Source organism: Panulirus ornatus, chromosome 62, assembly GCF_036320965.1.
Source record: "Panulirus ornatus isolate Po-2019 chromosome 62, ASM3632096v1, whole genome shotgun sequence".
Lineage (NCBI taxonomy): Eukaryota > Metazoa > Arthropoda > Malacostraca > Decapoda > Palinuridae > Panulirus > Panulirus ornatus.
In genome coordinates this window covers 14,268,861-14,296,853 of record NC_092285.1, presented here as the reverse complement: position 1 = coordinate 14,296,853, position 27,993 = coordinate 14,268,861, and the positions used below count along the sequence as shown (strand labels likewise).

Sequence of the window (27,993 nt, the reverse complement as noted above, 5' to 3'; positions counted from 1 at the left end):
TTATTGGACATTCCTGCTGGCCTAACCCCCTGCCTCCCCCTGCCACGGTGGATTGGTATATGAGGAGCTGCTGCCACCCACCACCCCTCAGGTGCCCTCCATCAGGTGATCACGACGGTGTCTGCTCTTGTCAGTGCTGGCTCGTCTCTAGTAAGTAATATCGATTCAAACCTCTTCCAGCTTGTGTGCCTCTGTGGATATACGTACAAGTAGTTGAAAACCAAAGATAACCTTTTTTGTGACATTTGATGTCGATTGATAGTTTTGACACAGCCAGACATCATCATCAACCACCCCGGCACACAATACACGTCTCGTTGTGAACTTTGGGAGATCTTCATAATTTGTTGCTTTAAAAGGAAATTCTTCATTAATGATGAATAAACTTTCTTATTAAGTCATTTTAGATGTGGTGTTTTACCGTCATGACTCATACGTCTTGACTGATGGCCAGAATCATTGTACATTCTCCGTGCCAGCAGAGCAGCTGGTCTTGATATCAACCTCATTAAATCTGAGCAACAGCTGCTCCACACCTCGTAGACTTATTTCCCCAGAATACATTATACATGGAACCTTTATCTTATCTCGGTATAATCTTTACATCATACATGGAACCTTTATCTTATCTCGGTATAATCTTTCATCTTCTTTTTCATTTTTTCTTTAACTTCCTTGATTTTTTTCAGTCAGAATCTGGATCGATCATAATGGAATGGTTTTCATACAGAATTATCTCTGTTGTTCAGTAAGGAAATAATGGTGGAGTGAGAAAATATATGAGAGATGGGATCTGCAAAATTGGTCTTTGGTTCGTTGTCTCAGCTCGGAGTTTCATAAAGAAATGGTTTGGGGATGAAAAGATTCATTATGTGGACTGAAACTTAGTGACATTAAAGTCTGGCTGAAGCTGAACCTCATCTTATGTGATGGGAATCATGTTCATGATCTCATTGGTCAAGAATCATATTTAAGCTTAACAAACTGTTGTTTGGTATTAGCATTTTGGTTTATGCTGAAGTGAACACGAGAATATTAGCAATCGTGAACCATGATTACATTTTTTCCTGTAACTTTCCACGTCAAGGTAATTTTCTAAATGGAATTATTTCCTTGGGTAATATTAGGTTTTGTTTGATTACTTTAGAATTTCATTCTCAGAATCTAAGACTACCGAGATTTGACTTGCAGAAAATCTTCCTTCTTGGGAATGAGCCAGACCTAACCTTGACCTGAGATCCTCCTCAAACATTTTGTTTCATAGTTCAGCGTGATTCAGACTCAACCACAACTTCCACACCAGCTTTACAATCTTGTCTGTCAACCATCTACACAACACAAGATGGAGGCTGGTGGCACAAGATAACCTAGGGCCACAAGGAGTGTCCCTGGGGCAGAAGTCCCCAGTGTATTGCACTCTGACTTGATGGTAAAATATCATCATAGGTAGGTAGGTAGTGCACTCTGCAGCGGTGGCTTTCACGGTCCCATCTGTGGCAGAAAGATCGGGCCAAATGGTTCCACTCCAACCTTAGGGCGGCCCCGATATTTAACAATTAAGTTTCGTGAGTCAAAAGGTCCACATGTCCTCCCCATCTGCATACCTCATGTGGCTGTCTCGCTTACGAACGATTAATTAAGATGTTAAACAATTTACAAGATGCCGCACTTACGGCCCGCCCAGGATTGAGTGCAGAGGTTCGACTCCTGTTTGTGGCAGTCGGTCCACAGTCATCCTAGCCGTTCATCCTCCTCTTGGGTTTTGGCCGATGATATGACACCTGGCCTAGGCTAGGTTATATATATATATATATATATATATATATATATATATATATATATATATATATATATATATATATTTTTTTTTTTTTTTTTTTTTTTTTTTTTTTTCATACTATTCGCCATATCCCGCGTTTGCGAGGTAGCGTTAAGCTCAGAGGACTGGGCCTTAGAGGGAAAATCCTCACCTGGCCCCCTTCTCTGTTCCATCTTTTGGAAAATAAAAAAAAAAAAAAAACCGAGAGGGGAGGATTTCCAGCCACCCGCTCCCTCCCCTTTTAGTCGCCTTCTACGACACGCAGGGAATACGTGGGAAGTATTCTTTCTCCCCTATCCCCAGGGATATATATATATATTTTTTTTTTTTTTCATACTATTCGCCATTTCCCGCGATAGCGAGGTAGCGTTAAGAACAGAGGACTGGGACTTTTTTGGAATATCCTCACCTGGCCCCCTCTGTTCCTTCTTTTGGAAATTTAAAAAAAAAAAAGAGAGAGGGGAGGATTTCCAGCCCCCCGCTCCCTCCCCTTTTAGTCGCCTTCTACGACACGCAGGGAATACGTGGGATGTATTCTTTCTCCCGTATCCCCAGGGATATATATATATATATATATATATATATATTTTTTTTTTTTTTTTTTTTTTTTTTATACTTTGTCGCTGTCTCCCGCGTTTGCGAGGTAGCGCAAGGAAACAGACGAAAGAAATGGCCCAACCCCCCCCCCCCCCCCCATACACATGTACATACACACGTCCAGACACGCAAATATACATACCTACACAGCTTTCCATGGTTTACCCCAGACGCTTCACATGCCTTGCTTCAATCCACTGACAGCACGTCAACCCCTGTATACCACATGACTCCAATTCACTCTATTTCTTGCCCTCCTTTCACCCTCCTGCATGTTCAGGCCCCGATCACACAAAATCTTTTTCACTCCATCTTTCCACCTCCAATTTGGTCTCCCTCTTCTCCTCGTTCCCTCCACCTCCGACACATATATCCTCTTGGTCAATCTCTCCTCACTCATTCTCTCCATGTGCCCAAACCATTTCAAAACACCCTCTTCTGCTCTCTCGACCACGCTCTTTTTATTTCCACACATCTCTCTCACCCTTACGTTACTTACTCGATCAAACCACCTCACACCACACATTGTCCTCAAACATCTCATTTCCAGCACATCCATCCTCCTGCGCACAACTCTATCCATAGCCCACGCCTCGCAACCATACAGCATTGTTGGAACCACTATTCCCTCAAACATACCCATTTTTGCTTTCCGAGATAATGTTCTCGACTTCCACACATTTTTCAAGGCTCCCAAAATTTTCGCCCCCTCCCCCACCCTATGATCCACTTCCGCTTCCATGGTTCCATCCGCTGACAGATCCACTCCCAGATATCTAAAACACTTCACTTCCTCCAGTTTTTCTCCATTCAAACTCACCTCCCAATTGACTTGACCCTCATCCCTACTGTACCTAATAACCTTGCTCTTATTCACATTTACTCTCAACTTTCTTCTTCCACACACTTTACCAAACTCAGTCACCAGCTTCTGCAGTTTCTCACATGAATCAGCCACCAGCGCTGTATCATCAGCGAACAACAATTGACTCACTTCCCAAGCTCTCTCATCCCCAACAGACTTCATACTTGCCCCTCTTTCCAGGACTCTTGCATTTACCTCCTTTACAACCCCATCCATAAACAAATTAAACAACCATGGAGACATCACACACCCCTGCCGCAAACCTACATTCACTGAGAACCAATATATATATATATATATATATATATATATATATATATATATATATATATATCGTTTATAAGATAGTCTCGATTATTGCTTCATTTGTTCGTATTGTCTCAGTTAACTTGTAGAGATATGGGTCATAATTCATTTATAAGGAATACTATGTTTGTGTGGGACCCCCTTGTAGTATACGCCATTTGTCTGGTAATGAAGCGTATGGCAGTAGAAAAGTTGCCGCAGTATATTTACATGTGACTCCGTCTGTACTGTCGTGAGTAACATCACACGTGTCTCGGCACACTGCCAACCCATCTGGTTCAGCCAGCCCGAGTGCTCGTCCAGATGACTAGCGGTAATTTGTGGGAGTCATTACCATATTACGTTATTAATTCTTTTTGTTACAGAAGAGTTGCAGAACAGTGCTAGCGAGTGGGAAGTGGACGGCGTGTGATTACCCAACACCATCATGCCTGGCCATATCGTCAAAAGCACGGGTCCTGACCCCGACCCCACCGAGTTCCTGTTCGTCTCGCTGGAACAGAAGCGCATCGACCAGACCAAACCTTACGACCCCAAGAAGTCCTGCTGGATCCCACACGAGAAGGAGGGATATATCGAGGGTGAGATCCAGGGCACCAAGGGCGACCTCATCACCGTTATGGCTAAGGGTGAGACAAAGAACTTCAAGAAAGATGTGGTGGCGCAGGTCAACCCTCCCAAGTACGAGAAATGTGAGGACATGTCCAACTTGACCTACCTCAACGATGCTTCCGTCCTGTATAACCTGAAGTCTCGCTACGTCTCCAAGCTCATCTACACCTACTCCGGTCTCTTCTGCATCGCTGTGAACCCCTACAAGCGCTACCCCATCTACACCAACCGTGTGGTGCAGATCTACAAGGGCAAGAGGCGTAATGAGGTACCCCCACACATTTTCGCCATCGCTGACGGAGCCTACATGGACATGCTGCAGGGTACGTACCACGCCCACTTCTCCAGCAGGTGTGAGTCAGAGGACCCGGGGAAAAAATCTTTACTTAGCGAGGAAATGGACCTTCTTGATGGAGGGGTTAGCGTTCCCGACCATGACGCATCCATTATAATTAACTTGTTTAAGAATATTGATACCTGAAACATATACATAGTGAGAGTATTTTTTTTTTGTTGCAATATTTGTATTTTTTGTTTCTTGGTGTAAATCAAAGTTTTGCTTAATCTAATTATCTGTTTTCAGATACCGTTTGTAAATGATAATCTTTTGTTTATTGTTATGGTTTCTAATAGTGATAATCTGTTCTTTACAGTTGGCGAGAACCAGTCTATGCTTATCACGTAAGTTTTCTATTCTCTGCGTTACGTTTTCGTTGTTAATTTCATGTAACATTCAAAACTGGACATTTTGTTGGTAATTTGTCCAAACCAAGATTTTGTGTTCACAATTTCTCATTCTTGCTGGTCACTTTCTGAGCCTCAGTGTTGTGCAGTCTACCTTCCCAGTTTCACTGGCTTAACGAAGTGTCGACGACAAGCTTTCACTGCCTGGATCATCATGAGCCGAAATTCACTGTCCTTTTCATCACATTCTCAGCCTCTGTGTTTTCATCATCATTTTCTTAACTTTAACAGTGACCAGATCACTTTCACCGCTGATCCCCAGCTCTTACATCTCACTTTCATTGGTTTGTTCATCACTTTCTTATCAGAGACAGATGAATTCATGACAGTGAGACTGTAAGCAATAAGTAATTTCGTCACTTGCTTTGTCACTTACCATTTTCCTCGTATGAATGAAGAAACTGGTTTAGATGTCATTCCGTCATGACTTCTTTCATTCAGAGTAAATCACTAAAGTTCACATGAAGAAACACAAAGTTTACATTTAAGAATCATGGCAATATTTAACCTTGTTTGCTCATAAATATTTCAGAATTCATATAGTACAGTTCACTTCCATATTCACGAAACTGGATTGTACAGAGAGAGAGAGAGAGAGAGAGAGAGAGAGAGAGAGAGAGAGAGAGAGAGAGAGAGAGAGAGAGAGAGAGAGGACGTGTAGACCCCGCATCGTGTTAGTAAACTTTCCTGACTTATGAGAGAAGTTGTAGCGATGCAGTTTTAAGGCTGACGTAATTACGAGGAGAACTGTCACCGTGCAGACATTGTCGTGCAGTACTTCACTTCTCTCATAACGCCAGCTAGACTTCCACCTTGACTTTCATCCAAGATATTTGTCTTTTATTAATGAATATCCTTTTCCCATGACAGGGGTGAGTCAGGTGCTGGCAAGACTGAGAACACCAAGAAGGTACTCTCATACTTCGCCAACGTCGGCGCCACCACCAAGAAGAAGAATGAAGAAAAGAAACAGGTAGATATATGCCTGAAGAAGTTGAAGAACTTATTTTAAACATTTATTTCTCTCTGTTTTAACCACTGTCTTAAATGACAATGAAGTGAAGCTCTTGTGTTCCAGCCAACCGCTGGCTCTTGCACCCGTGGAGCGCAACTGGCCGCCACTTCCAGTAGTTTCCGTGTTAAGACCAGCCACACGAGGGTTGACCGTCATGATACCTCTTCCTGTCCTCAAAGAATCAAGTTGTGCAGTTGTCTCTCTTGTTGTGTGTCTCATCCTGTAGTAACCTTTCCTTCTTTAAAGGCCAGGTTATAAGAGGCTACCGTTACGTAGTCATTCTTGTCTCATACTCCATCATTTCATCAGATGATCACATGGCGGACATGTTCCGCTTACCTTCTCATGTTGGAGACTGAACAAAAAGAAGAATGTTTGGGGGAATTGTTTCAAATATTAGATCTTTTGTTTCGTAACGTGAAGACATTTTTATATGGACGTGGTGTATTGATCACAGTTGACGACCTGAGGTATTCATAGCCTACTGTGGCCGAGCGTATGGGTTCGAACCCTGATTGCGGCAGTCAGGGTTGCTCCATAACAAGACAAAGGCTAAGGTGTATATATATATATATAAATATATATATATATATATATATATATATATATATATATATATATATATATATATGTGTGTGTGTGTGTGTGTGTGTGTGTGTGTGTGTGTGTGTGTGTGTATGTGTGTGTGTGTGTGTGTGTGTGTGTATGTGTGTGTGTGTGCGTATGTGTGTAGCGATAATGAATTAGTCATAATGAGGACATTCGGTGAATGTGAACGATCGCACGAAAATTATCACAATGTAAGTTTTCGTAACTTTCGCCTTCTGGTCTTTTTCTACAGAACCTGGAGGACCAGATCATCCAGACCAACCCCGTACTGGAGGCCTTCGGTAACGCCAAGACCGTCCGTAACGACAACTCCTCCCGCTTTGTAAGTACACGTAAACACTGCGCTTTTAAGTAAACAAATCGTTCAGATTTATATTCTGTATTAATGTCACTATCTCTCCTCCATGAGCTCTGAATGACTACTTCCACCGTTCTCCACCACAGGGTAAGTTCATCCGTATCCATTTCCAACCGAGTGGGAAGTTAGCTGGTGGAGACATTGAGGTCTACCTGCTGGAGAAGGCTCGTGTCATCTCCCAGCAGTCCCTGGAGAGATCTTACCACATCTTCTACCAGTTGATGTCCGACCAGGTCCCATCGGTCAAGCGTAAGTATTCTCGGGGTAGTAAGTAGTTGACCATCTGGTACACATTCATATACTTTACTGATGACTGAAGAAATGAAGATCTTTCCATGATGAACACACACAACCTGATCATCTTTGGCTAATTTGTAAATGACACATAGATGGTGGAATTTCACCCGGCTGCTGCTGCTGCTGAGGTAATGTAACGTTAAGTAACACAGGATAATGACACGATCCAGTGACAGCCTTGTCTCCTCACTGAGGACTGTTGAGTAAAAAAAAAAAAAAAATAATGCCATAGAATTTTTAACGTGTAACATAAACTCCATTTTGTGGTCTTCTTCATGGCTCTATAATCTCCCTCGCAGCATTGTGTGGCCTCAGTAACGACATCTATGATTACCACTATGTGTCGCAGGGCAAGGTCACCGTCGCTTCCATTGACGACAAGGAGGAAATGCAGTTCACAGATGTAAGTCACGTGATCACCTACCTAGATCGTAGCTCCGGGGCTCACCTAAGTATATCGCTCAGCTGCAAGTTCAGTGATCAGCTGCTTTTTAAGTATAGTCGTCATCTGTATGTATGAAGCTGTAGATACGTTGATCAGTTGTATGTATGAAGCTGTGGATACGTTGATCAGTTGTATGTATGAAGCTGTGGATACGATGATCAGTTGTATGTATGAAGCTGTAGATACGTTGATCAGTTGTATGTATGAAGCTGTAGATACGTTGATCAGTTGTGTGTATGAAGCTGTGGATACGTTGATCAGTTGTATGTATGAAGCTGTAGATACGTTGATCAGTTGTATGTATGAAGCTGTGGATACGTTGATCAGTTGTATGTATGAAGCTGTGGATACGATGATCAGTTGTATGTATGAAGCTGTAGATACGTTGATCAGTTGTATGTATGAAGCTGTAGATACGTTGATCAGTTGTGTGTATGAAGCTGTGGATACGTTGATCAGTTGTATGTATGAAGCTGTAGATACGTTGATCAGTTGTATGTATGAAGCTGTAGATACGTTCATCAGCTGTATGTACTGAGCTACTGTAAGAGACCAGCTGTATGTATGAAGGTGTAGGTAGATCCTGTATTGTACTGTATGTATGAAGGTGTGGGTAGATCCTGTATTATACTAAATGTATGAAGGTGTAGGTAGATCCTGTATTATACTGTATGTATGAAGGTCCCGTGTTCAACAATAGGTCTTATTTTGAGAAGTTCATTTGAAGCTGTTCTTTTAATGACGAGATAAAACTGGTTTGAAATTATCCGAATATCAAGACCTAACAACAGATCTGAAAAATTATCAGTGTTGTAGTTCCGAGATGCTATAATTCATATCTCAATAGATTCTATAATGTTATCTTGATATAATTCATCAGACCTTAGAGATTTTTTTGAGTCATTTTCGACAAAATTCGTCTCTGGAACTTTGGGGAAGAGAATGTCTGTTGTGAAACTTGAAGGAAGTGCCTGATGCTTTCCTATTCTCATCTCCAATAGGAAGCCTTCGATATCCTGGGATTCTCAAAGGAAGATAAAGAAAACGTGTACAAGGTTACTGCCTCCGTGATGCACCTTGGTGAGATGAAGTTCAAGCAAAGAGGCCGCGAGGAGCAGGCCGAACCTGATGGCACTGAGGTACGTCGACTGTCGCAAATGGGGTGACGCCTCACGCTTCTGATTTCCTTACGTTTCTTCTTGTTATGAAAGTTGTTGTTAACGTGTGAGCTCACATAAGTGACATATCTGCCTTCCATCTTCATTGATCAGGTTGGTGAAATTGCTGGCAAGCTGCTGGGGACTGACGGATCCGATTTGTACAAGAACTTCTGCAAGCCAAAGATCAAGGTCGGCGCCGAATTCGTGACTCAGGGAAGAAACGTGAATCAAGTGTCTTACTCCATCGGTGCCATGTCCAAAGCGTTGTTTGACCGCATGTTTAAGTGGCTGGTGAAGAAATGTAACGTCACACTGGAAACTGGTCTGAAACGCCATTCATTTATTGGAGTCCTCGATATTGCTGGCTTCGAAATTTTCGACGTAAGTAATACGTTGTTTGTGAATATATTTTACCTATCATATGCAAACTGGTGGACATGGCCAGCTCCCTCATTGCTCATAATTCTTAAGGATACAGTTCAGGTTTGACACCTGATGCATATGCAAACTGGTGGACATGGCCAGCTCCCTCATTGCTCATAATTCTTAAGGATACAGTTCAGGTTTTACACCTGATGCATATGGAACATTTTTAGCGTCTTTGATCAACGGAGAATTGTTTTTGTTTTCTTTGGAATCACAACTTAATATCAATACCTGTTTTCTTGTGGCATTAGTCGTCAAATTCGGAGAGATATATTTCACGTGAAACACTATACCTTCCTTAATCTCAGGCTTTTAATCCCTACAGTTCAATGGCTTCGAGCAGATCTGCATCAACTTCTGTAACGAGAAGCTGCAGCAGTTCTTCAACCATCACATGTTTGTGCTGGAGCAGGAGGAGTACAAGAGGGAAGGCATCAACTGGACCTTCGTGGACTTCGGTATGGATCTGCAGGCCTGCATCGATCTCTTCGAGAAGGTAATTATTTGAACAAACGTGATATGGCCGGCCTTCCTCCTGGAGACACGAAACCCTCCAGCAACCCAGTTTTTGCATCTGTTGAAAACCTCTTTTGGGATTGCAACTTCTGTCAAAATATGTCCCCTTTTTCCAATATGTTCCCTTTTTCCAGTATTTTCCCTTTTTTCCAGTATGTCCCCTTTTTCCAGTATGCTCCCTTTTTCCAGTATGTTACCTTTTTCCGGTATGTCCCCCTTTTCCAGTATGTCCCCCGTTTCCAGTATGTTCTCTGTTTCCAGCACTGCTGCAGTTTAAAAGATCTTCCCCATCATTGTGGATACTGCAATGATATATTCCATATTTTTTTCTCTGAATCTCTTGCTAAGTTTTGTTTAATGACTCCAGAGTTAAGTTGTAACAATCTCCTCCAACCTAACTTCCCTTTCCTTCCAGGTTTGATATATATCTTGCAACCCTGATTACCCTCCCCTTCCCCCCTGCCCCATGAGCGTCCTCCAGCTCCCCCCAGACTTGGCTCCCGGCTTGACCAAGACACCAGACGCCTGAATATCATCATTCCAGTCCTAGCATGACCATAAACATCATCTTTACAGATGAAAAGATTCCAGCAAATTTACATATATCCATTACGATGAAAGAGGTGGTTTTCCTACATTACTGGTTACATGTGTCAACGAGAATATAAACCTAATTGTAAGTTGTATTCCTGAACATTTGCATTCCATCCGAGTGAAAATTAAAGTGTCTGAAAATCAGTATTACATATGATGCCACAGTTTGTGTGTGTAGGCTAGTCACACGAGGAGTGGGTGATCGTTACGATAACTACCTTCTCTGGGACAGACAATACAGTTGCGTTATCATCTTCCTTTTATTGTCTCTCTCTCTGTCTCCTTTTCCACCTTTGAAGGTCAAGTGTAGAATTATTTAAGGAAATCTGAGCCTTCTGTATATTGTTTTTAGCAATAATCATTGATATGATATCGGTCTTACAATAAATAATGATAAAAGTCATTGTGGCAGCTGGAACCATTCCTCTTTCATCTTTACTAATTGTGATGTATAGTTTACCTCTTATTCTGAAGTATGGTGTACATGTTTGCCCTCTTGTGCATGATCCTGTCATGATGCATACATACCCACAAAAACTTTTGAGCAGCCTCCATATTTTCTTGCAGGATTTATGGCCCCATGTGTATGCGCTGTTTCTTGCCCCACACCCGCATGCCTCACTCATTCTGTAAACCCTAACTTGGTCGTCGGACGAGCATGATTCGCCGACGAGAAGCATCATAAATCAGGTGTTCCCACCTCTGCCTCCACCTCAGCCCCTTATATCCCCAGGTATACCATCACTAAACACTTCCAGCTTTCCATGAAGCTAATCTGGATCGAGCTAGATCAACTGGAAAAGAAAATGCAACATGATGAAAGTATCTCATTAGGTTGCCCTCCATACACTGCCCACCCTGTCCCTAGGAAGCAGATGTGTACCACGGTGTGCAGGTGTCTAACTCAGTGCTTGTCTCAATCATTGGCAGTCTCAGTGGCAATGAACAGCTTCCATCTGTTTCACCACAAGCAAACTATCCCGAGCTCTTCACCTACTTGTAAATCCAGGAGCCAAAGTTCAAGCCAGGCAACAGTCCTTGCCTGAGTCTCACTGCTACACTGAACAATTTATAAAGGTAAAATGTGAGTGTTGTTCCCTCATGTCATCGTCATACCTGCAGCACCATGAGAACATCGTGTGCATTTCTCCTCTCCCTGGTGGAGTCCTTGGTCAGCCATGTTTGACACATAGTAAGATTCCATGGCCAACTTATGAATATTTGACTCACAGTTTACTAACATAAATATCCTGAAAAATGACTGAAAATTTAAGTCAAATGAAAGTTTATAAGAGACGAAGTTACTCGAATAAAATGGTAGTAATATTCAGTGTTTTCATCTTGTTCGACATGTGATTATCGAGGTAAGTAAGCTTTATCATTTAGTTTGAAAATCAATAAACGTAACTTTCTGACATTATATTTTGGAGTACTCATAATGTAACTTTACTGAACAAGTTCATGATAGTCAAGTATTATATATTTGGTGATGATGTAAATAGTAAGGTGATTTGATTTGCTCCTACGCTTCTAATGAGGTCTCTTCAACCACCATTAAACAGCCAATGGGACTTCTTTCAATCCTGGAAGAAGAGTCTATGTTCCCCAAGGCAACTGATAAGTCCTTCGAGGAGAAGTTGAAGGTCAACCATCTTGGCAAGTCTGCCGTCTTCATCAAACCCAAGCCATCGAAACCAGGTCAGCAGGAGTCCCACTTCGCCATCGTCCACTACGCCGGTACTGTGAGCTACAACCTGAGTGGCTGGCTTGAGAAGAACAAGGATCCTCTGAACGACACTGTGGTCGACCAGCTCAAGAAGGCGAGCAATGCTCTGGCTGTTGAAGTCTTCTCTGACCACCCGGGTCAGTCTGGCGGCGCTGATGGTGGCAAAGGTGGTAAGCGATCACACTCGAACTTTCCTCATGATGCTGCACATGGTACACTTTAACGATACGTTGATTCATATGGTTGTATATGCACACACACACACACACACACACACACACACACACACACACGTACTGAACTTGGAAACTTCAGTCTGAAGTAGCTCATATATTGTCATTTCCTTCCACAGAGTACACTCTCAGGCGGAGGTGTCTGTCCAGTATTGACACACGGAGAACTTGTCTTTTCTAAGTGAAGACTATTATTTTTTTCTTTTGTTTCCCTTGTCATCCTTTGGTGCTGTCGATCAAAGCCTGTAAGTACGCCCAAAGATTATAAGAAACTTTCTAATGAATCGTATAATTCCACACAAACCTGATCATATATCATGTATCATAGTGAGGAAGACGTTCTTATTGACTACATCAGTAACGCTATGACCATTCTGTTCTTCAAGGTGGCAGAGGCAAGAAATCTGGTGGCTTCTCGACTGTGTCTTCTGCATACAGGGTATGTATGTGTTGTAGCTCGTCTTCTGCATACAGGGTATGTATGTGTTGTAGCTCGTCTTCTGCATACAGGGTATGTATGTGTTGTAGCTCGTCTTCTGCATACAGGGTATGTATGTGTTGTATCGCATACGTATGTGATCCCATCTTACATCCTCACGGACACCAGCTGCTGCATCATCAACAGTGAAGCTTGTTTATAACAGCTCAATGATACAATCATTCCAGTTGAAGCTGATTGGATAACAATAGATATTGTCTGTTTATGATTGGATAACAATAGATATTGTCTGTTTATGATTGGATAACAATAGATATTGTCTGTTTATGATTGGACAACAATAGATATTGTCTGTTTATGATTGGATAACAATAGATATTGTCTGTTTATGATTGGATAACAATAGATATTGTCTGTTTATGATGATTGGACAACAATAGATATTGTCTGTTTATGATTGGATAACAATAGATATTGTCTGTTTATGATTGGATAACAATAGATATTGTCTGTTTATGATTGGATAACAATAGATATTGTCTGTTTATGATTGGATAACAATAGATATTGTCTGTTTATGATTGGATAACAATAGATATTGTCTGTTTATGATGATTGGACAACAATAGATATTGTCTGTTTATGATTGGATAACAATAGATATTGTCTGTTTATAGGATAAAGTATCATGAAATGGTAGTGTTGGGTGTTCACTTTAACACTGGTCGACGACCTGCCAGATGTTGTCAACATAAACCGTTGTGTCAAGTGTGGTTGTTCTCTCACTCTGGGTTTGGTCCAGCTTTCCTGGAGTATTCCCCATACATACACACACACACACACACACACACACACACACACACACACACACATATGTCAAGGAATAATACTTGGCTAAATGTCTTCATGAACTGTCATACATTTTTGTGAGAATAATCTGTTGCACTTCGATTATTTTCTGATTATCAATATATAGATTTTTCATCAAAATGTACTCTAGATAAGAACAACTATTTTTGGTACATATATTTTAGAAAAAATATTTTGTTCATTATAGTGGAACATTTTGTGACATAATTCAAACCCGTCATTATAAGTAACCAGTAGTGTCATAATAATATCCAGTAACTGATTCATTTTGTGTATCATCGTTCGACATTTCATTTACATCCGTACAGCAGGAAGTTGTGGTGAGCGTACGTATGTATGTATGTATGTTGACGAACGGTAATTACTGCTTGTTCTTCCTTGATAAAAGTGACCATCAGAACATGAAGGCAGGTACCATGATGCCACGTTCTTCATCATCACTTACCGTAGTGTTGCGCCGCTCATATCCTCCATTATGACCGTAGTGTTGCGCCGCTCATATCCTCCATTATGACCGTAGTGTTGCGCCGCTCATATCCTCCATTATGACCGTAGTGTTGCGCCGCTCATATCCTCCATTATGACCGTAGTGTTGCGCCGCTCATATCCTCCATTATGACCGTAGTGTTGCGCCGCTCATGTTCTCCATTATGACCGTAGTGTTGCGCCGCTCATGTTCTCCATTATGACCGTAGTGTTGCGCCGCTCATATCCTCCATTATGACCGTAGTGTTGCGCCGCTCATATCCTCCATTATGACCGTAGTGTTGCGCCGCTCATATCCTCCATTATGACCGTAGTGTTGCGCCGCTCATATCCTCCATTATGACCGTAGTGTTGCGCCGCTCATGTTCTCCATTATGACCGTAGTGTTGCGCCGCTCATGTTCTCCATTATGACCGTAGTGTTGCGCCGCTCATATCCTCCATTATGACCGTAGTGTTGCGCCGCTCATATCCTCCATTATGACCGTAGTGTTGCGCCGCTCATATCCTCCATTATGACCGTAGTGTTGCGCCGCTCATATCCTCCATTATGACCGTAGTGTTGCGCCGCTCATATCCTCCATTATGACCGTAGTGTTGCGCCGCTCATGTTCTCCATTATGACCGTAGTGTTGCGCCGCTCATATCCTCCATTATGACCGTAGTGTTGCGCCGCTCATATCCTCCATTATGACCGTAGTGTTGCGCCGCTCATATCCTCCATTATGACCGTAGTGTTGCGCCGCTCATATCCTCCATTATGACCGTAGTGTTGCGCCGCTCATATCCTCCATTATGACCGTAGTGTTGCGCCGCTCATATCCTCCATTATGACCGTAGTGTTGCGCCGCTCATATCCTCCATTATGACCGTAGTGTGGTCAATATTTGTCCTTCACTTGTTCACAGGAGCAGCTGAACAACCTGATGAGGACCCTGAACGCTACACAACCTCACTTCATCCGTTGTATCGTGCCCAACGAGACCAAGTCTCCAGGTAGGTCTAGTGGCTCCACCTGGTGTAGATAAGACGTGTGTGCTCATCTGTGTCACTCACCTGCACGTGGACATGTACGTCCGTTGTGTCACTCACCTGCACGTGGACATGTACGTCCGTTATTCGTCATAACTAACGCCTCACATTCATCTTACTCATCGTCCTTCATCTCATCGTCTTAGTAATCATGTCACCCATGACCTTAAATGTCTCTTACTTCTCCGTAAATCTTACATGTCATCTTTACAAATTACAGTTTATTAGTTTAGTTCTTAACACAATACCTTCATGTCTAGTTATTCTGAAGATGTAGTAATTAACCACATCCACGTTATATTTCCAAGTATGTTCGTAGCACCTGATCCAACACATGGCCTCACTGGGGTATACGACGTGAAGATTTATGATTCATACTACACCTGTTATGGTGGCATCCATGATGTCTTCCTCACAAGTTGTTATTGTCTTGCTCAGGTTGTAGCTACTCTCTCTGAGGTTAACACAAGAATCTTAAGATAGTACCATGAGGAAGTGTGCATGAGTGAGGAAGTGTACATGAGTACCATGAGGAAGTGTACATGAGTACCATCAGGAAGTGTACATGAGTACCATGAGGAAGTGTACATAAGTGAGGAAGTGTACATGAGTACCATCAGGAAGTGTACATGAGTACCATGAGGAAGTGTACACGAGTACCATGAGGAAGTGTACACGAGTACCATGAGGAAGTGTACATGAGTACCATGAGGAAGTGTACATGAGTACCATGAGGAAGTGTACACGAGTACCATGAGGAAGTGTACACGAGTACCATGAGGAAGTGTACATGAGTGAGGAAGTGTACATGAGTACCATGAGGAAGTGTACATGAGTACCATGAGGAAGTGTACATGAGTACCATGAGGAAGTGTACACGAGTACCATGAGGAAGTGTACACGAGTACCATGAGGAAGTGTACATGAGTGAGGAAGTGTACATGAGTACCATGAGGAAGTGTGTTCATAATCTTGGATGATTCTTACGTTTAGTGTTAACGAGCCGCCATCATTGTGTCGTTGACCATGATGCGGTGTGCCACATGAACACAAGATGCAGTGCTCGAGAGATGCCATGTTCTAGGAAGGTTCACAGCCGCCATGCTTCTCTACTGACTCCGATAAACACTGTCATGATCTTCAGGTTATTCAAGACATCGAAGAAATACATTTTGTATGTGTCTCCCTCCCTCCCTCAGGTGTGACTGACGCAGCCCTGATCATGCACCAGCTGACCTGTAACGGTGTACTTGAAGGCATCCGTATCTGTCGCAAGGGCTTCCCCAACAGGATGTTGTATCCTGACTTCAAACATCGGTGAGGAGACTTGGGTGTTTGTGTGTCGTATGCTAATGTAACATTGACCCCCAGCTTGATAAACACCCATCGCAGTCTTATAAATTCTTGTCAATCATGTATTTATCGAAGTAACGCTTAGACATAGGCTAAAATCACCATGAAATATACCTCTTCGTCTGGGTATGTCTCATCTAACTTGGGGCCATTATAACTTCCAATATCATATGTTACATATAACAAAAATGTTTTGATACAAAAATTGACTTTTAACATGAATATCTCCTGCTTAAACCTGTCAGTACTGACTTGATAGTTATCATGTTAGTAGGGCAAATGTTGGATTTATTTCTGTATGTCGAACTGATGGATACTTTATTCTTTTTTTCTCACGAAGATACTGCATCTTAGCTTCCAAAGCCATGATTGCGTGTTCCACTGAGAAGGATGCAGCCAAAGTTTGTTTAGAATCCATCGATATGAATCAGGAGTCATACAGGCTAGGTCATACGAAGGCATGTGTCACCTAGCAAGCAAGATTTGTTCCTAGTATTCGTGTCACGTAGCAAGGCTTTTCCTTAGTTCTCGTGTCACCTAGCAAGGTTAGATCCTAGTACTCGTGTCACCTAGCAACGCTAGATCCTAGTACTAGTATCACCTAGCAAGGCTAGATCCTAGTAATGTGTAGATTCATAGCTTCCCATATGGAGATTTAGATGGGTTTCTTGGTACATGTAGATAGAGGTACTGTGTATGTATGTATGTATGTATGTATGTACTGTGTATGTATGCATATAGTGATGAGAGAAAACATCAAATATTATTATTCCATTAGTTTGTGGAGCATAGTTGTAGCAGACAACCATAGTTGTAGCAGACAGCCATAGTTGTAGCAGACAACCATAGTTGTAGCAGACAACCATAGTTGTAGCAGACAGCCATAGTTGTAGCAGACAACCATAGTTGTAGCAGACAACCATAGTTGTAGCAGACAACCATAGTTGTAGCAGACAACCATAGTTGTAGCAGACAACCATAGTTGTAGCAGACAACCATAGTTGTAGCAGACAAGCTTGACAAGTTAAGGGAATAACTGTAGTTGCCTGTTAGCTCTGCTAGAGCAGCGTAGCCACTAAATGTAGTGTTCATGAGATGGTGAAGGCGTCAGAGGAAGACGTAGATGCGCAGATGTGACAGTTCTCTGCTGTGGATTTAGTTGTCCTTAGTTATTAACAGACGTAATGCTGAGATCAGTGTAAGTAGTCGTGCATGATATGTATTGAGGATCTTAGGCTATGGCTGTACATAATTACTTTGGTACGACCGAAGAGATTCATCTGGCTAAAGCCAGGTAAGGTCATGTGTACACACGCAGTATATGTGCTCATGCTGCACCCACCCTGGCTAGTAGTGCCTTAACACTGATGACACAACTTTCTGTCTTGAAAACCTATGTGTGTGGAGGTAGCTTAGAAAGACATCAGTGTCCGGAAACTGTTTGAAAATAGCCAGACGCGTCACCTGTATGGCATTTTTGTTGCCCATTTCTCGTGTCGCTTCTAGTGTAACACACACACACACACACACACACACACACACACATTTTGTGCGCATAGCGATGCGCTGATAAGCCAACTGGCTCATAACTTCACAATACGTGGCAGGTTTGAAGTATTTCGTACCAGCAACTTAGTAACTTTAGTCATCTGTTTGATCAAACTATAATTCTCGTACGCATACATCTACAACTCATTTCCCAATATAAAATAGCTGACATCAGTAACTCTGAAATATGTAAATAATTTCACTTTAGTGGCGCACTATAAGTAGGACGATCTCATCTCTGTGTCAGAAATAAGATAATTTACTCACACACAAGTGAGATAAAGATGATGCCGCTGGAGGCTTGCCATACAAGGATGCGATATGACACGTGGTGAACGTGATTAATTTCTGTGTCGTGTAAGAACCTTGCTTGATGTGCTGGTGTCAACTCTGTCCTTGTTGTTGTTATCGTCTATGATCCACGATGTGTACAGCAAACAGTCTATGATCCGCGATGTGTACAGCAAACAGTCTATGATCCGCGATGTGTACAGCAAACAGTCTATGACCCGCGATGTGTACAGCAAACAGTCTATGATCCACGATGTGTACAGCAAACAGTCTATGATCCGCGATGTGTACAGCAAACAGTCTATGATCCGCGATGTGTACAGCAAACAGTCTATGATCCGCGATGTGTACAGCAAACAGTCTATGATCCACGATGTGTACAGCAAACAGTCTATGATCCACGATGTGTACAGCAAACAGTCTATGATCCGCGATGTGTACAGCAAACAGTCTATGATCCACGATGTGTACAGCAAACAGTCTATGATCCGCGATGTGTACAGCAAACAGTCTATGATCCGCGATGTGTACAGCAAACAGTCTATGATCCGCGATGTGTACAGCAAACAGTCTATGATCCGCGATGTGTACAGCAAACAGTCTATGATCCACGATGTGTACAGCAAACAGTCTATGATCCACGATGTGTACAGCAAACAGTCTATGATCCGCGATGTGTACAGCAAACAGTCTATGATCCGCGATGTGTACAGCAAACAGTCTATGATCCGCGATGTGTACAGCAAACAGTCTATGATCCGCGATGTGTACAGCAAACAGTCTATGATCCACGATGTGTACAGCAAACAGTCTATGATCCGCGATGTGTACAGCAAACAGTCTATGATCCGCGATGTGTACAGCAAACAGTCTATGATCCGCGATGTGTACAGCAAACAGTCTATGATCCACGATGTGTACAGCAAACAGTCTATGATCCGCGATGTGTACAGCAAACAGTCTATGATCCACGATGTGTACAGCAAACAGTCTATGATCCGCGATGTGTACAGCAAACAGTCTATGATCCGCGATGTGTACAGCAAACAGTCTATGATCCACGATGTGTACAGCAAACAGTCTATGATCCACGATGTGTACAGCAAACAGTCTATGATCCACGATGTGTACAGCAAACAGTCTATGATCCACGATGTGTACAGCAAACAGTCTATGATCCGCGATGTGTACAGCAAACAGTCTATGATCCGCGATGTGTACAGCAAACAGTCTATGATCCGCGATGTGTACAGCAAACAGTCTATGATCCGCGATGTGTACAGCAAACAGTCTATGATCCACGATGTGTACAGCAAACAGTCTATGATCCACGATGTGTACAGCAAACAGTCTATGATCCACGATGTGTACAGCAAACAGTCTATGATCCACGATGTGTACAGCAAACAGTCTATGATCCACGATGTGTACAGCAAACAGTCTATGATCCACGATGTGTACAGCAAACAGTCTATGATCCACGATGTGTACAGCAAACAGTCTATGATCCGCGATGTGTACAGCAAACAGTCTATGATCCGCGATGTGTACAGCAAACAGTCTATGATCCGCGATGTGTACAGCAAACAGTCTATGATCCACGATGTGTACAGCAAACAGTCTATGATCCACGATGTGTACAGCAAACAGTCTATGATCCACGATGTGTACAGCAAACAGTCTATGATCCGCGATGTGTACAGCAAACAGTCTATGATCCACGATGTGTACAGCAAACAGTCTATGATCCGCGATGTGTACAGCAAACAGTCTATGATCCACGATGTGTACAGCAAACAGTCTATGATCCACGATGTGTACAGCAAACAGTCTATGATCCACGATGTGTACAGCAAACAGTCTATGATCCACGATGTGTACAGCAAACAGTCTATGATCCACGATGTGTACAGCAAACAGTCTATGATCCACGATGTGTACAGCAAACAGTCTATGATCCACGATGTGTACAGCAAACAGTCTATGATCCACGATGTGTACAGCAAACAGTCTATGATCCACGATGTGTACAGCAAACAGTCTATGATCCACGATGTGTACAGCAAACAGTCTATGATCCACGATGTGTACAGCAAACAGTCTATGATCCGCGATGTGTACAGCAAACAGTCTATGATCCGCGATGTGTACAGCAAACAGTCTATGATCCGCGATGTGTACAGCAAACAGTCTATGATCCACGATGTGTACAGCAAACAGTCTATGATCCGCGATGTGTACAGCAAACAGTCTATGATCCACGATGTGTACAGCAAACAGTCTATGATCCACGATGTGTACAGCAAACAGTCTATGATCCACGATGTGTACAGCAAACAGTCTATGATCCACGATGTGTACAGCAAACAGTCTATGATCCGCGATGTGTACAGCAAACAGTCTATGATCCACGATGTGTACAGCAAACAGTCTATGATCCACGATGTGTACAGCAAACAGTCTATGATCCACGATGTGTACAGCAAACAGTCTATGATCCACGATGTGTACAGCAAACAGTCTATGATCCACGATGTGTACAGCAAACAGTCTATGATCCGCGATGTGTACAGCAAACAGTCTATGATCCACGATGTGTACAGCAAACAGTCTATGATCCGCGATGTGTACAGCAAACAGTCTATGATCCGCGATGTGTACAGCAAACAGTCTATGATCCGCGATGTGTACAGCAAACAGTCTATGATCCACGATGTGTACAGCAAACAGTCTATGATCCACGATGTGTACAGCAAACAGTCTATGATCCACGATGTGTACAGCAAACAGTCTATGATCCGCGATGTGTACAGCAAACAGTCTATGATCCACGATGTGTACAGCAAACAGTCTATGATCCGCGATGTGTACAGCAAACAGTCTATGATCCACGATGTGTACAGCAAACAGTCTATGATCCACGATGTGTACAGCAAACAGTCTATGATCCACGATGTGTACAGCAAACAGTCTATGATCCGCGATGTGTACAGCAAACAGTCTATGATCCGCGATGTGTACAGCAAACAGTCTATGATCCGCGATGTGTACAGCAAACAGTCTATGATCCACGATGTGTACAGCAAACAGTCTATGATCCACGATGTGTACAGCAAACAGTCTATGATCCACGATGTGTACAGCAAACAGTCTATGATCCACGATGTGTACAGCAAACAGTCTATGATCCACGATGTGTACAGCAAACAGTCTATGATCCACGATGTGTACAGCAAACAGTCTATGATCCGCGATGTGTACAGCAAACAGTCTATGATCCGCGATGTGTACAGCAAACAGTCTATGATCCACGATGTGTACAGCAAACAGTCTATGATCCGCGATGTGTACAGCAAACAGTCTATGATCCGCGATGTGTACAGCAAACAGTCTATGATCCGCGATGTGTACAGCAAACAGTCTATGATCCACGATGTGTACAGCAAACAGTCTATGATCCGCGATGTGTACAGCAAACAGTCTATGATCCACGATGTGTACAGCAAACAGTCTATGATCCGCGATGTGTACAGCAAACAGTCTATGATCCACGATGTGTACAGCAAACAGTCTATGATCCGCGATGTGTACAGCAAACAGTCTATGATCCGCGATGTGTACAGCAAACAGTCTATGATCCACGATGTGTACAGCAAACAGTCTATGATCCGCGATGTGTACAGCAAACAGTCTATGATCCGCGATGTGTACAGCAAACAGTCTATGATCCACGATGTGTACAGCAAACAGTCTATGATCCGCGATGTGTACAGCAAACAGTCTATGATCCACGATGTGTACAGCAAACAGTCTATGATCCGCGATGTGTACAGCAAACAGTCTATGATCCGCGATGTGTACAGCAAACAGTCTATGATCCGCGATGTGTACAGCAAACAGTCTATGATCCACGATGTGTACAGCAAACAGTCTATGATCCACGATGTGTACAGCAAACAGTCTATGATCCACGATGTGTACAGCAAACAGTCTATGATCCACGATGTGTACAGCAAACAGTCTATGATCCGCGATGTGTACAGCAAACAGTCTATGATCCACGATGTGTACAGCAAACAGTCTATGATCCACGATGTGTACAGCAAACAGTCTATGATCCACGATGTGTACAGCAAACAGTCTATGATCCACGATGTGTACAGCAAACAGTCTATGATCCGCGATGTGTACAGCAAACAGTCTATGATCCGCGATGTGTACAGCAAACAGTCTATGATCCGCGATGTGTACAGCAAACAGTCTATGATCCACGATGTGTACAGCAAACAGTCTATGATCCGCGATGTGTACAGCAAACAGTCTATGATCCGCGATGTGTACAGCAAACAGTCTATGATCCACGATGTGTACAGCAAACAGTCTATGATCCACGATGTGTACAGCAAACAGTCTATGATCCACGATGTGTACAGCAAACAGTCTATGATCCGCGATGTGTACAGCAAACAGTCTATGATCCACGATGTGTACAGCAAACAGTCTATGATCCGCGATGTGTACAGCAAACAGTCTATGATCCACGATGTGTACAGCAAACAGTCTATGATCCGCGATGTGTACAGCAAACAGTCTATGATCCACGATGTGTACAGCAAACAGTCTATGATCCACGATGTGTACAGCAAACAGTCTATGATCCGCGATGTGTACAGCAAACAGTCTATGATCCGCGATGTGTACAGCAAACAGTCTATGATCCACGATGTGTACAGCAAACAGTCTATGATCCACGATGTGTACAGCAAACAGTCTATGATCCACGATGTGTACAGCAAACAGTCTATGATCCGCGATGTGTACAGCAAACAGTCTATGATCCACGATGTGTACAGCAAACAGTCTATGATCCGCGATGTGTACAGCAAACAGTCTATGATCCGCGATGTGTACAGCAAACAGTCTATGATCCGCGATGTGTACAGCAAACAGTCTATGATCCGCGATGTGTACAGCAAACAGTCTATGATCCACGATGTGTACAGCAAACAGTCTATGATCCACGATGTGTACAGCAAACAGTCTATGATCCACGATGTGTACAGCAAACAGTCTATGATCCGCGATGTGTACAGCAAACAGTCTATGATCCGCGATGTGTACAGCAAACAGTCTATGATCCACGATGTGTACAGCAAACAGTCTATGATCCACGATGTGTACAGCAAACAGTCTATGATCCACGATGTGTACAGCAAACAGTCTATGATCCACGATGTGTACAGCAAACAGTCTATGATCCACGATGTGTACAGCAAACAGTCTATGATCCGCGATGTGTACAGCAAACAGTCTATGATCCGCGATGTGTACAGCAAACAGTCTATGATCCACGATGTGTACAGCAAACAGTCTATGATCCACGATGTGTACAGCAAACAGTCTATGATCCACGATGTGTACAGCAAACAGTCTATGATCCACGATGTGTACAGCAAACAGTCTATGATCCACGATGTGTACAGCAAACAGTCTATGATCCGCGATGTGTACAGCAAACAGTCTATGATCCACGATGTGTACAGCAAACAGTCTATGATCCACGATGTGTACAGCAAACAGTCTATGATCCGCGATGTGTACAGCAAACAGTCTATGATCCGCGATGTGTACAGCAAACAGTCTATGATCCGCGATGTGTACAGCAAACAGTCTATGATCCGCGATGTGTACAGCAAACAGTCTATGATCCGCGATGTGTACAGCAAACAGTCTATGATCCGCGATGTGTACAGCAAACAGTCTATGATCCACGATGTGTACAGCAAACAGTCTATGATCCACGATGTGTACAGCAAACAGTCTATGATCCACGATGTGTACAGCAAACAGTCTATGATCCGCGATGTGTACAGCAAACAGTCTATGATCCACGATGTGTACAGCAAACAGTCTATGATCCACGATGTGTACAGCAAACAGTCTATGATCCACGATGTGTACAGCAAACAGTCTATGATCCACGATGTGTACAGCAAACAGTCTATGATCCACGATGTGTACAGCAAACAGTCTATGATCCACGATGTGTACAGCAAACAGTCTATGATCCACGATGTGTACAGCAAACAGTCTATGATCCGCGATGTGTACAGCAAACAGTCTATGATCCGCGATGTGTACAGCAAACAGTCTATGATCCACGATGTGTACAGCAAACAGTCTATGATCCACGATGTGTACAGCAAACAGTCTATGATCCACGATGTGTACAGCAAACAGTCTATGATCCGCGATGTGTACAGCAAACAGTCTATGATCCACGATGTGTACAGCAAACAGTCTATGATCCACGATGTGTACAGCAAACAGTCTATGATCCACGATGTGTACAGCAAACAGTCTATGATCCACGATGTGTACAGCAAACAGTCTATGATCCGCGATGTGTACAGCAAACAGTCTATGATCCACGATGTGTACAGCAAACAGTCTATGATCCACGATGTGTACAGCAAACAGTCTATGATCCGCGATGTGTACAGCAAACAGTCTATGATCCACGATGTGTACAGCAAACAGTCTATGATCCACGATGTGTACAGCAAACAGTCTATGATCCACGATGTGTACAGCAAACAGTCTATGATCCACGATGTGTACAGCAAACAGTCTATGATCCGCGATGTGTACAGCAAACAGTCTATGATCCACGATGTGTACAGCAAACAGTCTATGATCCACGATGTGTACAGCAAACAGTCTATGATCCACGATGTGTACAGCAAACAGTCTATGATCCGCGATGTGTACAGCAAACAGTCTATGATCCGCGATGTGTACAGCAAACAGTCTATGATCCACGATGTGTACAGCAAACAGTCTATGATCCACGATGTGTACAGCAAACAGTCTATGATCCGCGATGTGTACAGCAAACAGTCTATGATCCACGATGTGTACAGCAAACAGTCTATGATCCACGATGTGTACAGCAAACAGTCTATGATCCACGATGTGTACAGCAAACAGTCTATGATCCGCGATGTGTACAGCAAACAGTCTATGATCCACGATGTGTACAGCAAACAGTCTATGATCCGCGATGTGTACAGCAAACAGTCTATGATCCACGATGTGTACAGCAAACAGTCTATGATCCACGATGTGTACAGCAAACAGTCTATGATCCACGATGTGTACAGCAAACAGTCTATGATCCGCGATGTGTACAGCAAACAGTCTATGATCCGCGATGTGTACAGCAAACAGTCTATGATCCACGATGTGTACAGCAAACAGTCTATGATCCACGATGTGTACAGCAAACAGTCTATGATCCACGATGTGTACAGCAAACAGTCTATGATCCGCGATGTGTACAGCAAACAGTCTATGATCCGCGATGTGTACAGCAAACAGTCTATGATCCACGATGTGTACAGCAAACAGTCTATGATCCACGATGTGTACAGCAAACAGTCTATGATCCACGATGTGTACAGCAAACAGTCTATGATCCACGATGTGTACAGCAAACAGTCTATGATCCGCGATGTGTACAGCAAACAGTCTATGATCCACGATGTGTACAGCAAACAGTCTATGATCCACGATGTGTACAGCAAACAGTCTATGATCCGCGATGTGTACAGCAAACAGTCTATGATCCACGATGTGTACAGCAAACAGTCTATGATCCACGATGTGTACAGCAAACAGTCTATGATCCACGATGTGTACAGCAAACAGTCTATGATCCACGATGTGTACAGCAAACAGTCTATGATCCGCGATGTGTACAGCAAACAGTCTATGATCCACGATGTGTACAGCAAACAGTCTATGATCCGCGATGTGTACAGCAAACAGTCTATGATCCACGATGTGTACAGCAAACAGTCTATGATCCACGATGTGTACAGCAAACAGTCTATGATCCGCGATGTGTACAGCAAACATCTAAGTGCCTTAGCTTGTTATTATATTAACATGAGTTAAAACACTCACACACACGTACATACATACAACACATTATATTTTTATTTATAATTACATCAGGTCCATTTTTGATAAAAGAATCCAGGTGGTTATCTAGGAACTGTCTTTGACGGGACTGTATCAGCAGTGATACAGCAACGCTAAAAGTGATTTTTCACTCGCGGTTTAGGCTCGAGTCGACGGATTCCGGGAACACCGACATTATGCGTATGAATTATGTGTCTGATTCTTGTTCTTACAACCTGCCATAATCTCACTTAACTATGATTACTTTTCTCCCTCAGCAAGTGTCACCAGCGAGCCGTGGAGTCCATGCAGGCGTCCCTTGAGGCAGAGGCCAAGGCTAAGGCTGAGGCTCTTCGCCTGAAGAAGAAGCTGGAGTCTGACATCAACGAACTCGAGATCGCTCTGGATCATTCCAACAAGGCCAACGCTGACCTGCAGAAGCACATCAAGAAGATGCAAAGTGAAATGAAAGATCTGCAAGGTCGGGTTGAGGAGGAGCAGCGGCTCGCCTCGGACTACCGCGAACAATATGGAATTTCCGAACGTCGTGCCAATGCTCTTAATGGGGAGCTGGAGGAGTCAAGAACCCTTCTTGAACAGTCGGATCGAGGCCGTCGTCAGGCTGAAGCTGAGCTTGGTGAAGCTCATGACCAGGTCAACGATCTCACTGCCCAAAATAATTCCCTGACAATAGCCAAGAGAAAGCTCGAGGGAGAGATGCAGACGATGCACGTAAGTTACTTTTCCTTCATATACTCTGGTAAAAGCAGATGTTTATATGTTTCCAGTGCTTTGATATCAGATGTCAGGCATAATGTCTTATGTGGTTAATCATGTTTTCAATTTATACTCAACAGGCTGATCTTGAGGAGATGCTCAGCGAAGCCAAGAACTCTGAGGAGAAAGCCAAGAAGGCCATGGTTGACGCCGCCCGTCTGGCTGATGAACTTCGAGCTGAACAAGAACACGCCCAGACCCAGGAGAAGATGCGCAAGGGTCTAGAGGCTTCTCTGAAGGAACTCCAAATTCGCCTGGAGGAAGTCGAAGGCAACGCTCTGAAGAGCACGAAAAAGGCAGTAGGTAAGCTCGAAAGTCGCGTTCGTGAGCTCGAAAGTCATCTTGACGATGAAACCCGTCGCCACTCTGATGCCCAGAAGAACCTGAGGAAGTGCGAGAGGCGCATCAAGGAACTGTCCTTCCAGGCCGATGAGGACAAGAAGAACCACGAGAGGATGCAGGACCTGGTTGACAAGCTCCAGCAGAAGATCAAGACCTACAAGCGACAGATCGAAGAGGCCGAGGAGATCGCTGCCCTCAACTTGGCCAAGTTCCGTAAGGCCCAGCAGGAGCTGGAGGAGGCAACAGCTTGTGCTTAAAGCATTCAAGCTGTACCATCATATATTCAGTAGATTCACTCTATACCATGCCAGCAATTGATAACAAAAAACGGCAAATAATAAAGGATAGAATATAGAAAAAGAACAATTACTCATCAATGGCTTTCCAGGTGATAAGGGAATATACCAACGATTAATGGCGTATTATTTGATGATTCGCTACTTCTTGTCAGATCACAGAAAATACGTAACTTCAAGAGATTATATTTCATTCTCCAATTGTGGCTTCCATCATGCACCTCCGCGTACGTGTATCACAAAGACACCAGAATAATTGATCATGAGAGATGA

General features: G+C 43.1%; 2 protein-coding genes across 5 annotated transcripts in view; one reads left to right on the top strand and one right to left on the bottom strand.

Moving 5' to 3' along the window:
- Positions 1 to 27,993, bottom strand: part of LOC139745747 (DNA polymerase lambda-like) — a 305,248-nt gene that overhangs the window by 136,151 nt on the left and 141,104 nt on the right. The window lies entirely within an intron of this gene.
- LOC139745704 (myosin heavy chain, muscle-like) lies at positions 18 to 27,993 on the top strand. The gene is made up of 17 exons (XM_071656142.1): positions 18 to 150; positions 3,953 to 4,522; positions 4,853 to 4,880; positions 5,814 to 5,916; positions 6,800 to 6,889; positions 7,012 to 7,174; positions 7,522 to 7,625; positions 8,669 to 8,806; positions 8,939 to 9,208; positions 9,579 to 9,749; positions 11,926 to 12,256; positions 12,709 to 12,761; positions 15,025 to 15,112; positions 16,348 to 16,465; positions 16,842 to 16,959; positions 26,573 to 27,037; positions 27,163 to 27,993. Exons 2-17 carry the CDS (start codon positions 4,015 to 4,017, stop codon positions 27,679 to 27,681), a joined length of 3,267 nt encoding a protein of 1,088 aa, XP_071512243.1. The 5' UTR covers positions 18 to 150; positions 3,953 to 4,014; the 3' UTR covers positions 27,682 to 27,993.